We start from the raw sequence: 12,485 nt of genomic DNA on the forward strand, positions 1-12,485 counted from the left end.
CCCTTCTAAAAACAGACTAGATTGTGAGTTTCTGTAATTTCATTTATAGGTTGTAAGTAAATATAATACCAGCATCTCTGGAAAAGTCACCAGGGGGAGCTGGACCACTGCTTTCCTTTCCTTTGTAAACAGCACAGAGAAATTCAAAGCAGAGGATTCCCTCTGGAGGGATTAGCCACATTTGTGCTTTAACCTGCTTTATTTTTAACCTACAGCCTGTGGTTTTTCAGTAACAGAGCTATGGCTGAGGGCATCTGCTAAGGGATTAGTTAGAAATGGACTTGCTGGGACCTCTGGTGTAACTCCAGAGAGCACAGATAAGGACCACTGAGTAAAAAGTTATGGCAGGGAGGGTGTAGGTGGAACAAGAAAAGGAGCATCCAGCTTGCTCTTTTTCTGTGCAATCCCCATTCTGCTTTCAGCAAATAAATTCTGTATTTTGCTTCTGAAAAATCCTGCAAACTTTTGTGGTGTTGCTATTACTGTAGTTATTGTAGGGTCTTTTTTTCAGGATTGATAATGCCAAATGAAAATAATCACACAATCACTACCCCTCATCTCCTAAGCAGTGCCATGGCTTGGTATTTCTAAAGAGCCTGACATTTCTGCAGTGCTTCACAAACAGGCGATCAGATTTCAGCTTGGCACCAACTGTGGTCACAACATCAGCATCGGAAGCTCTTTAGTGGGAAGTCCCAAGCATGGACACTGAAATCATACCTGCAGCCTGCCAGCCCCAAAATTACCCTGTCAGGTCTGTCATGGCGTGGATTTCTTCTGGAAGGAAGATGCTGCTGAAGACCTGTGGTGATCTTCATCTAAACAGTGTGGATTCATTTTTTTTCTGTGTGATTTGAAGCAAGTCTGGCTCTGTCACATATCAGGGGCTTATCAGAGCTTACTCATTTTATTCAGTAAATTTTGCCACAAATGCTTTGGCAGCTCCAGGTCTTAGGGAAAAGCTTGACACTTGATGGGTTTTCGTAGCAGTTCACTGGGCTGCAGCCATACACCTCCCACTGCCTTTTCTCCCTCCTGGAGACAGGGCAGCCAAGCACAGCGATCTGGTTTATTAAAAACACAGGTGGCAGACCTGGGGCTGCCCCACAGAGCTGGGAAAGGTCACGTCCTGCAGACCTGCTCTTCCACATCATCAGCTCGCACTGCTGGTCACGAGGAGAGGAGCAGACCTGACGATGGGAGGGCTTCACAAAGGGAAAACAGCAGAATGGGACAAATTCTGCTCTCAGAGATCCTGCATGGGGTTTTCCTGGTGTTGGAGCAGGATACAGGATCCTGCAGAGCCTCTGCCATCCAGGAAGAAGCAGGAGCAAAATGGGATGGAAGTTCCTTGAAATGCATATGCCAGGAAACCCTGTGGTCATAGCTTGTCCCCCTGCTGTAAGGCATTGAGTTTGGCTGTTAATTCTTTCACAGAATTGTGGAATGGTTTGGGTTCGATCAGACCTTAAAGATCATCTCATTCCAACTCTTTAAACTTTGCCCTGAAAGAGGCTCCACTGAATAATAATAAATCCCTGTGTGATAAATAAATTCAAGTCTCCTTCCCTGGAAGCTACATTGGTTTTTAAGGTTTTAGGATTCTGGGGTGCATCTCAGCAGGAGTTAAGCTGAAAGCTGATGCAACCCTGACATCAGAAGGCCAGAACTGCAGCAGTGGGAATAGGCATCTTCCCTTTCACCTCAGCACCCCTGAAATGCTTTGGTTCCTCTGTCTCTGCATAATAAAGCATGGAGTAATTATTTGTTTTTATCCCTGTGGGGTTTAAGAAAGCCATAATTCTGAAAATCAGTATTAGAAAACAAGACAGTGGTAATGATTGGGAGCAACCAAAAACCACATCCAAGAGGAAGGTCTCAACTTGGCTACATCTAGCACAGCCTACAACAAATCAGATCTGGTCTGGTGTCCCCAGAAGTCACAAACACATGGAACAAACTCCTTCACCATGGAAAGCAGCAGATCCAGCTATTTCCCTTTTGTCCTGTTCTCCCATCATTATCATCAACTGTTTCATGAGGAAATTGGTAGAGCTATTGCAGGACCACTGTGCTGGGCTGCAGTCTGTGGTCCTGGAGCAGGAAGTGGTGGCTTTTATTAGCCCCAGGTGACAAACTTCTCCCTCTAGCAGTCTTCCTGGGCTATTCCCTTAGTTCCAGTGGTGTTCACCCACCTCCCCTGGGGACACACGCTCAAAAGCACAAAGACAAGCTCAATTGCAACTCTTATAGAGCCACAGAATGCTTAGGGTTAGAAAGAACATTTAAAGGTCCTCTAGACAACTTTTGCTCAAACTGGACTGTTTTTATGCTGAAGCCACCTTTGTCCTTGCGAGAGTTACTGGCAACATTAAAAAAAAAGATTCTTTCTAAAGTGAAGAGTTTTATTTGAGGTGTTTAATTTTGCAGAAATCTTGCTGACCCAGCAATGTCACTGTGCAAAGTTCTGCAGGACCAAGTTAATGTTCTGTTGAAATCCTTTGCTTCAGGACTAGTTCTTGAATGTCTACAAAATGTAGACCAATGTCCAAACTAAATTAAATCCACAGGGGTGGATCCTCATTTCACATCCTTGCAGTTAAAAGTTGGAGCAGCAGCAGTGAAGGCACTGCAATGGCAGCACTGGAGACCTTGTGACCTCTGTGAGATCCTCTGGCTGTTTAACCTTAAAAGCACAAAATCAGCTTTCACTGAGTGTGCCTGTTCTTACATTCGTAACATTGTTTTGTATATATTTTTCATTGGCCAGAGAAGCTGTGGATATCCCATCCCTGGAAGGGTTCAAGGACAGGTTGGATGTGGCTTTAAGCAGCCTGGCCTGATGGAAAGTGTCGCTGCCCATGGCAGGGGTTAGAATAAGATGATCTTTAAGGTCCCATCCAACCCAAACTATTCTACGATTCCGTGATTTTCCGTGCGGTGTAACAATCACAAACACCAGCAGATGTCACAATTGCTCCACTGTTTGACTGCTCTCTCCTGGGCAGCCTCGGCTGAAGAAGGACCTTTTTATGGTTTAACTGAGGAGCAAAATACTAGGGCAACTAAGGATAAACGAAGATTTTTGTCCTCAGGAAGTGCAAGGTGCTTTAGGAGACACTTTTCTTTAGGAAAAATGTCACATGTTTCTTAAATCCTTTGGTTTCAGGCACAAAAAGACTCTGCAGTTTGTTCAATATGAAGTTGATGTGCAGGTCTACCCTGACTCTTTGAAGCTACAGCAAAAAACTGGGAAGAAGAGGTTTGAAGTGAGACACCAACAATTATGCTGAAGGCAGGAAATCGAAGTGACCACAGGATATTGGTTTTGCCTTTTTTCTGATAATTTCAATGCTGGAAGTGACTTTCCCTAGTTATAGCATATGGCATTTGTGTTGTCACTGTGGTTGTTGATGCTTGATGGTCCTGGAACACACGAGCACCCACTCAGCTCCTCCTACTGAAACAGTGAAGAAATAGCAATAACATCAACTGAACTTAATTAGGCCAAACTCGAGGTGTTTTCTGTTGAAGGAGCTAATTTTAGATGCCAAACTGCCACAGAGGCTGGCTGTATCTCTGCCCTATTTTAGCAGCTCGTGGCAGAGAGGCAAACGATTGGAAGGTGAAAGAGTGAGCACAGTTGCTTCAGCCCATGTGAAGGTCAGGGAAGAATATTCTTCCTCTGTTCCCAAGGTAATCTGATTTCTGTCTCCACTGGTGTCATCCATAGGAACCTGTTCATCCTCAGGACTTGGCACTGAGGTTGCCACAAAAGAAAAATACACCATTTTCAGGGGGAGCTTCAAACTAATTATCTCCCACAGGCTTTTAGAGAGTTTTTGTCCCTCCCCTAAACACATTGTAGTCAGTGCACCAGCCTGTGCCATCATTATGTGCATGAAAATAATAGCAAAGCTGAAGATAATTAATTCATTTATTCACTTTCTCATGACCAGTAATTGCTCCTGTGGATTCCTTTTTCACTCCAATGACAACAATTATTGCAAACAAAACCAAAACCGAATTCCTGTGAAATTGCTGTTAAAGCATTCCCTGAAGGTGAAAAAAGAAAAATTAAAAAACCCCCTAAAACTAATAAAAAACACAAAGAATGAGAAAGCAAAAGTGACTGTCAGAATAACAGCACCTTACAAAAAGCAGTGAACATCTTGGTAGATGAATTCTGTGATTCTGTGAAGAACTTGCTTTAACTTCATCCCTAAAATGGACATGAAATGGGAAAGTCCAGGAACTTCAGCTAAATTAATTCATATCCCAGCCGTCCTTTTCTAAAAGCTGAGTCCATTTAATGGGGAAACAGATTTAAAATCCCACAGAAAATAAATGGCACTTTTACCTTGAGTGTGCTTTGGATCAGAGCTGCAGTGGGTAGCAGAGGAAACCCACTGGAGGGAGCTGGGAGATGTCCCATCACAAGATATTGGAGGCACAGGCAGAGCCTGCTTTTCCTGAGCAAGGGGCATTTTTCCACTCAGTGGGGTTTCTGCTTGGTTACACCACTTCAGTGGGTGCCACAGAGGAGTGTCTGCTCTCACACTCCACTGAAACACCCAGGCACATTTACCCTCAAACTGAAATACTTGCAGTATTTAAATTCACTGGGATTATTCACAGGTTTAGAATGAGACAAGCCCAGGCCCTGTAGGAGACCACCACTTGTCATCCACCTGTGTGTGACAAAATATTGTTTGGATTGGGTTTACTTGTGCAGTACAAGAAATATTTGAAAGATGAGGTTTTAAATGGCTGATTCTGGCTGTGCTTCCTTCACATTGGGATGAACTGTACAGGAGGAGGTAAACCACAGAGCAGGGGGCAGACCACAGGCTAGGATCATGGAGGAGTAGGTGACCCACATCTTTCTCCACTCTAACAGGAACCCAGAGTGGCACAAAGGTGTCTGAACTGCCTCAGGCTTGGGCAGAGAGTTCCCACCCTGCCAATATTCACCTAATTTGCATGACTTGCCTGTCATGAGATTATTTATTATAGTGGCTTTAGTCAAATTCCTCTTCCGCACTTTAAAGCAATGCTTTGTCTGTCTGACTTCAGATGCAGCCTAAAACCAACTGAGGCCAATGAGTCTGCTCAAACTGACAGGCTTTGCTAAATGAGCATCTCTGTTGGACTCAGTGGGGCTTTTTTTTGAGATAACACCAAACCACAGCTCCCCCAAGCCTGGTGCCAACTCCATCATGACTGGAGGGAAGAGAAACTTGCCCCATAATTTGTTTGGGAAGAAAAGAGGGAAGAATAGGGGGAAAAGAAATATTTTCCCCCCTCCTATCCTCAATATGTAGCCCAGCTTTTTCTAAATCAATCTAACAGATCCTAGATTAAAACATTAATCATAGCTATAGACATAGCCCCTCTTCTGCCCCGTGGCAGCCTGGGAAGCACCCTGTGACACCCAGGGAGGCTTCCTCCCTTTGGTAAACTTCCAAAGCTGTGCCAGTTGGACCAACCCATCCTCAGGGCCTGGAGGGATGGAGCTGTATCAGAGATGCCCCAGGTGATCATCTTCAAAACACTAAAAGTTCCTTGTGTATTTTGCCTCGACTGCTTGGACTGACCTCCCCCAAGCATTGCATATATTTGTCTGGAGAATCCTCGCCTAGTCCCAGAAAAACAGGATGGTTTAAAACCATCTGTTTATCAGCAGGAGTGACAACTACCATTGCCAGGTGAAAACTGAAAGCCCTCATCTCTTTTGTCTTCTTGGAATTGTGTTGCAAAAACAAAACAAAAAAAAAAAACAACAAAAAAACCCAAAAAAACCAAAAAAAACAAACAGCCCCCTGGCTGGTCAGATTTGGTCACAACCCAGAAATTCTCTTTAGAAACCTGGCTGCTGTCACCTGAGTGTGTTAAATCAGACCTTTGTGGGAGATGAAGGCAATGACAGGGCTGATTCTGGCTGGTGCAAGCCAGCAGCACAGCCACTTTCACCATGCCTCTGATGGGGAGGTAAACAACACAAATTTGAGTGTGTTGGCTTCATCTCACTCTTCAAAAATCACCTGTCGTGTTTCTGCAGTGACCTGGCTGGTTCCCAGAAAGCATCCCCCGCTCCCACACATGTTCCATGGAATTTTTCTGCACATGAATCTCCACATCCTCCCCCTGATCACACCTCGGCATAGAACAAGCCCGGTGAATGTGTCACATGAGGGATCTTTCTGTGAAACACCTTGATTTTTAAAACTGCATTTCACTCAAACTTTGAAAACATCTTTCCTCTCCATCTGTGAATCCATCTGCAGCTGACACTGATTTGTGGTTCATCAGCTCCACCTGCCTCACTGTGGCTATTCCTGCTTTGCATGGAGGTGAGGAACCTCACTGTGGGCTGTCAGCCTGTGATCAGTGGAAGCCTTTACTAGATAACATTTCCCTAGCAAGTCAGCAACAGCTTGGGCCAACATGAAGTACTCTGTTTACTTGAGTAGATCTGAAATAATCTCTCTGCATCTCCCACTGAACATTCTGAATTCAGGAGAATCTTGTAGCCATCCTTTGTACTTCAACACATCCCTCCTAAAATTGCATTTTCTGCTTTAAGAAATGCAACAGTTTGCTAAAATGTTATTTTAGCTCTCTGGTGTTGAGAGACTTGTAGGTGGCTGGGGATGTGTGTTGCCTTTGTCTGGGGAAGGCACTCGCAGGGGTCCCTAAAATAGATGGGGTGAATCCATTTGGCTCTTTCCATAGGGCTCCGGGTTTGTCCAAGCTCATGTAGCTTTTGAGCTTGAAGTTACATGAGACAAATCCTATTACTGATGTGGTAAAACTAGGAATAAGTTGCTCCTAGTCCTGCTCTATCCATCTGTTTGATCAGCAAAATGGGTGCAGAGATGGATCAATGCACAAATAAATTAATTACAGCAGACAGTATTTGTCTGTGCTTGGCCAGCCATCTGGCTAAATAGCAATATTGATCCTGTAAATAATGACATCCCTGAAATACCTCACTTACTCCTCAAGCAGTAAATGCAGGCCTTAGGGCATTAATTTCTCCACTGATTTTTTCTTGGGAAAGGCAGCCATCCACCACAGAGTAACAGCAACATGTGGACTCTTGCACGTTGGTTTTATCTTATCCATTTCTCTTAAATTAGTCAAATGAAGACTAGAAAGGCATCAGGCTTCTTTTTCATCTCATTTACTGAATATTGAGTTTGGAAGTCTGAGTATTATTTAATCCAGAAATGTTTACATTTTCTAAGCATTCATTGACCAAACAAAGCTTATTATTCCCTTTATAACCAAAATATTCCCAACCTGGATGACTGAAATAACCTCCAAGAGCTCACTCAGTGACTGCACCACTTTTAGGCAGCTGAGTGTAAGAGTTGAGTTAAAACACAGAACCCTGTAGAAATGGCATATGATATGTGAGAGGCTCCAATCAAGGCTAGGAGAGAAATAAAAGCCCAAGGCCAAGTCAGTCCTGATCCAGAGGGATCCAGAAGTCCAGAGCAAGGGTCCCTGTGGGGCTGTGTGGGAGGGGTGGGATCAGGCCAGCCAGGGGCTCAGAGAGGAAAGCAGGGGCTGCACTGTGCTGGGCACAGCCAGTTCCAGATGTTCTGTGGCTGTTGGGGATGCTGGGGAGTCCCTTTGTGACAGAAGCACGTTCTGGGGCTCTTTGTGACACAGGGGCCACTGTGACCTCTGGAGGCCTGGGGTGCCATTGCCCGAGAGCACCTCTCTCAGGAGGCAGCAGCTCCCTGAGAACCTCTGCAGGAAAGCATGACAGAGATGCCCAAGGAAGAGAAGGTGAATCCCAAATCCTTGCCCACCCAGGGGCTGCTGAGCCTGAGGAGGCAAGGGATGAGGGATGGGGCAGGAAAGAAAGGCTGCTGATGGGACAAGGCCGGGCTTGAGCTCTGCCAAGACAGCCCCCTCCATCCCATGCCTCCTCTGTCCCACAGATGGACTTCAAGCAGCTGCAGGTGGACCACAGGCAGCCCCAGAACGAGAAGCAGTGCCCAGATGCCTCTCCTGAGGCACAAAAGGCAGCAGCCTCAGGCAAGCAGCTGCCCCCAGCAAGGGCACAGAGCTGTGTCCCAGCCCTGCAGAACCCCTGCTCTTCCCCAGGCCCCTCATCTGCCCACAAGGCAGCCCAGACCCTCAGCAAGCAGCGGTCAGTGCTGGCAGCACCAGAGCCCAGGGAGGGAGCCTGGGCCAACGAGGAGGAAAAGAGGGTTGGCTGGAGTCCCCTTTCGGTGTACCAAGGGCAACGCCACATGGAACATGAGATTTCCCAAGAGGAAGTCAGGAGATTCCTGGAGCTGTCCCGAGGGGATAACGACAGCGACAAAACAGCGTTGCACGAAAACTGGGGACGCATCACCATCAGGACTATCTGGATCAACCCGCGGTACCCAGAGCTCTGGCAGGTCCCCCTCCAGGAGGAGGCAATGGCAGCAACTTCTTCTTCCTCAGATGAGGAGGTGGTAGCAGCAGAGGCACAGAGCACTGCCTCAGACATCCCCTGCTCCTCTCCCTGTTCCTCGCATACCCAGCTGGCAGCCCAGACCCTCAGTGACCTGCAGGGTGTCCCCAGGCAGCCCTCCGGCCGCAGGAGGACTCTGCAGACTCTGCGGGCTCTGTGCACCCTGTTCTGGTGCTCCTGCATGGAGGCACAGCTGGACAATTAGTGCCCACTGCCAGTCGAGAATCCAGATCAGTTCAGGTGTTGTCAATAAATGTTTTTATATTTGCAAAGAGCTCTGGAGAATCGTCATTGTCCCTCATTGCTGTGCAAAGACTCAAAGCAGCCAACGGCTTTCCTGCATGAGGACATACCAATAAAAGATGCTGATTTTCCAACAGTGCTCAGTGGTCCACTGCAGGAGCCAGATGGGTTCTAGCAGCACCAGAGATTTGAAAATCAATGGTTTCATGGTCATTGTGGACAAGACAGCCACCAGTCACCACCTCACCCAGGAGAGCCTCTGGGAACAAGCAGCAAACCATGGAGGGCACCTCTCCACGTTAGCTCCATGAGGCCCTCTGCCAAGAAGTTGTCACCCAGGTATCATGGGAATCTCCTGGACCTGTCTTTTCCAGCTGTGGAGTGTTCCCAGTTAACATCCAGCCAGTGGAATTCCTCCACAAGGACAAGGGCAGTTGGACTGGGGATGTTCAGATGATCCTTTAAGAATCCTTGTGCCATGTCCTGGATGGGTCCCACGATGACAATGACAATATCCTCTGACTGGTGTCCAGAATTCTGGGCACTTGAGGTGAAGAACTGTCACTTTGAGATAAAGGAGCTTGGATTAAATAGTCCCTGCTGACCTGGCAGATGGGAGATGTTACCAGCTTTATTTTCTGCTCACTGTCTCTAGTTTTAAAATCCATGATTTTTAAAGTTCAGATGTTAGATTTACTCCAGGGAAAAAAATTGCAAAAAAATCGCAGCTAAGTAACCTGATGGGTTTTCCTCTTCACAACTTGACACAGGCCCAGCTCAGCTGTGGAGAGGGAACATGGAACTGTGGCTGCCTGCCTGGGAGCTTAAAAACATGTCCATCTGACTTTCAGAAAAGAAATATCCTACCTTTTTTATCTTTTATACAGGACCCAAGACTGATTTAGTGGAAAAATAGAATAGGGAAGAAATTGCCCAGGCAGGATGGATTAAAAAATACTGAACCACTGAGTAATATTTTGATGTGATTGTGAGTGACACGTGTGGCAAAACCTTGCTGTCACCTCCAGCTGTACAACCCTGTGAGCAGAGAAGATTTTTCTAATGATTCTACAGCTGAAGGTGTTCAATCTTCTTAAAGTTTCTTGCTGACTTGCTTTAAAAGGGATAAAAAGCTCTTGGCCAGGCTCTCTGGTGCTGAAATGATGGTGTTGGTCAGGCAGAGACTCTTCACTGATCTGGTCCTGCCCTCACTAAATTATGTATAAAAGTAAAGGAAATAATTATAATCTTCTCTTCAAAAAATAACACTCATTTAAGGGTTAGAGGAAGGCAGGGCTGTCTTTTTTTTTCCCAGCAATAAATTAAGATAGTAAGGAAAGCATCCCAATGTACCATCTAGATTTACAGCAGGGTTTTTCAATTTCATTTGTCATTGCCAAATACATTACATTGGGATTAAACCGTACAGGTTATTAAATACTGATTACAAGAAGACAGCGTGCTGTGGCAGGCAAATAACTTGCAAGTTACTGAAATTAGGGCTTTGAAAATGTTTTAAGGGAATTAATGTTTAATTAGAGATCTTGATCTATAAGGCATCCTAGTAATAGCTTCAGTAAGAGATTACACAAACCTGTGAGACATTTATAAGTAGAAAGTGCTTGAATACTTGATGTAGTATTTTCTTTAATTAATCCTGCACTGGAAGACCACCACGAGGGAATTTAGAGTTTGGTGCACAATAAAAAAGACCAGTCCAGTTAGCAGGCACTTCAGCTGCTGTGGGATTTTTTTTTTTTTTTGCATGATCAAATTCATGTGCATGTAGTTTAATCAATATGGCATGAGATGAACTTTGAATTTAGTGTGATTAAGAATATTTCTAATTCAACATTCCCAAGTGAACTTGGATATTGAAGTGTCAGGAGGTTTACAGATCTGAGGTATTTGGTTTTATAGCCACTTTTTTTCTTCTGCTGAATTTCATCTTTCTATTACTGACTTCCAGAAACAACATAAATCAGCAGAAGCATTTTGCTTTCCAACATGATTGATGGTTTTATCTTTCACTCAGACACCCTTGTACAAAGTCTTCTGTTTTCACTAAAAAGAGTAGTTTATATAATTTCCTATAGTCAAGCCAAGTCACTGATCCTTTACTGTTTTGCTCACTGCATTCACTCTTCATGGTCTGACATGATTTTCACAAGGCTAGAAGTGTCACTAAGGAAGTGTAAGAGCTGTTTGTGTTCGTAAAAATACAAACTGGAAAATCTCGTGCTCTGAAAACAAAAACCTGGTCTCAGCTGCCAGGGTTAAGGAGTTACAGGAATGAAAAAATTCCCATTAAAGTTACTGGAAAGGGAAATGAATAAACTTCACAAGTTTTCAGTACAAAAACCTGGGAGTTCATAGGTCTTTTAAGTTAATCTTCACTCTGAAATGCATCACCTTCCTGCTGATGTACTGAGGGAAATAAAACTGCAAAGACACTTTGGCTTGATAAATTTGAAAAATTACTTTGAAAATGAGGACATCTTTCCTTTTCCTCCTCCTTTCCTGGTGCAGCTGGACCAAAGACAGTTTAATTACACAATTTTTTGTTAAATCCACACAGCTAAAAAATGGATCTGGCTTTATGTTTAAAAGATATTAATATATATGACAGCTTACTAAAATTCATCACAACTAATTTTTATCACTGGTTATGTTATGCTTATCTTCTCATCACTTTAGCTGTAATTTTTTGGTTTAATACCCAAAGCACATATCCTCTATGCTGCCTGCTTAATTATTTTCATCTCTTTTTATGTCACATTTCTCAGATCAGTAATTATGTCAGATCATAAATCCCATCCTACAATGACAATAATAACTTGAGGGATAGTAATACTTTCTATATAACATGGAACAAGGTGATTTGGTTTAACAAAACACATTTCTTTCTAGTTGGTTTAATTAATTAATCTTAATTATTTAACCTATTAACCACAGGTTAATGAAATTGAATCTGATGCACTCTCTTACTATGTTTATATTGCTTTTTTTTTTTTTTTAATGGGACTAGTGTTTCATTACCTCTGTTGCTCATTAATTTTAGTGCTGCTATTGCTCTCTCTTGAAACGTTTGTTTCCTCCAGGGGCAAGTTAATCCATAATTCAGTGCTAATGGTAAATCTCTGTGCATTACCTACCATGCACAACCCAAAAGGCAATGTGGGGTGCTGGATCACAGCAGGTAACAGAACCCACTGCAGGAATGCACCATAAATAGCCACAACCAGCCTGCCTTGGGTGTAAAAGGACACCTCCTTCCACCTGCTTTTGGTATCACTTTTTTCCCATCTTCTAAAAATATATCCCTGCTTTTCTTCCCAAGGTGGGAGAAGCATGGAATAGAACTGGCAGCCCCCTTTCTAAAGGCTTCTGAGGAATCTTTTGAAGAGCACCTTGAAAAAAATCAAAGGCCAAAGCAAATGCCACAGTGAAACCAGCCAAGGTGGTAAAATCAAATTCAACAAACTCAGGCTCAGGAGCTTTTGGAGCAGCTGAGCTGCTTTTACCCAAGGAAATCACAGGGAGCTGCAGTGCCTGCCCTCACCTGGAGATCCACCATGGCAAGCTCATCCATAAACTGTTACCTCTCAAAAAAAAAAGTATGTAATAATGGTGACAGCCTAGAAAAACAAGAACCAGGGACTGGAAATACTCCTGCTACCTGTACACTTGACTTTCATCAGACATGCTCGTGGCAAGGCAGCTGAGCAGCAGTGTAACTGCGCTGTGCTGGTGACAGGGCAGA

At 44.3% G+C, this 12,485-nt stretch overlaps 1 protein-coding gene across 1 annotated transcript; it reads left to right on the forward strand.

Moving 5' to 3' along the window:
- The first annotated feature begins 7,698 nt into the window (after positions 1–7,698).
- LOC146438659 (uncharacterized) lies at positions 7,699–8,751 on the forward strand. The gene is made up of 2 exons (XM_085059903.1): positions 7,699–7,800; positions 7,956–8,751. Exons 1-2 carry the CDS (start codon positions 7,774–7,776, stop codon positions 8,682–8,684), a joined length of 756 nt encoding a protein of 251 aa, XP_084916029.1. The 5' UTR covers positions 7,699–7,773; the 3' UTR covers positions 8,685–8,751.
- Positions 8,752–12,485: the final 3,734 nt, after the last annotated feature.

This window comes from Lichenostomus cassidix, chromosome 4 (assembly GCF_008360975.1).
Source record: "Lichenostomus cassidix isolate B80296 chromosome 4, HeHo_3.0, whole genome shotgun sequence".
Lineage (NCBI taxonomy): Eukaryota > Metazoa > Chordata > Aves > Passeriformes > Meliphagidae > Lichenostomus > Lichenostomus cassidix.

Excerpts from the sequence above, each read along its gene's own strand:
- LOC146438659 (XM_085059903.1), top strand. The coding sequence starts at position 7,774 with ATGACAGAGATGCCCAAGGAAGAGAAG. Across the intron at positions 7,801-7,955 it reads AGATGCCCAAGGAAGAGAAG|ATGGACTTCAAGCAGCTGCA; the intron begins GTGAATCCCAAA and ends TCTGTCCCACAG.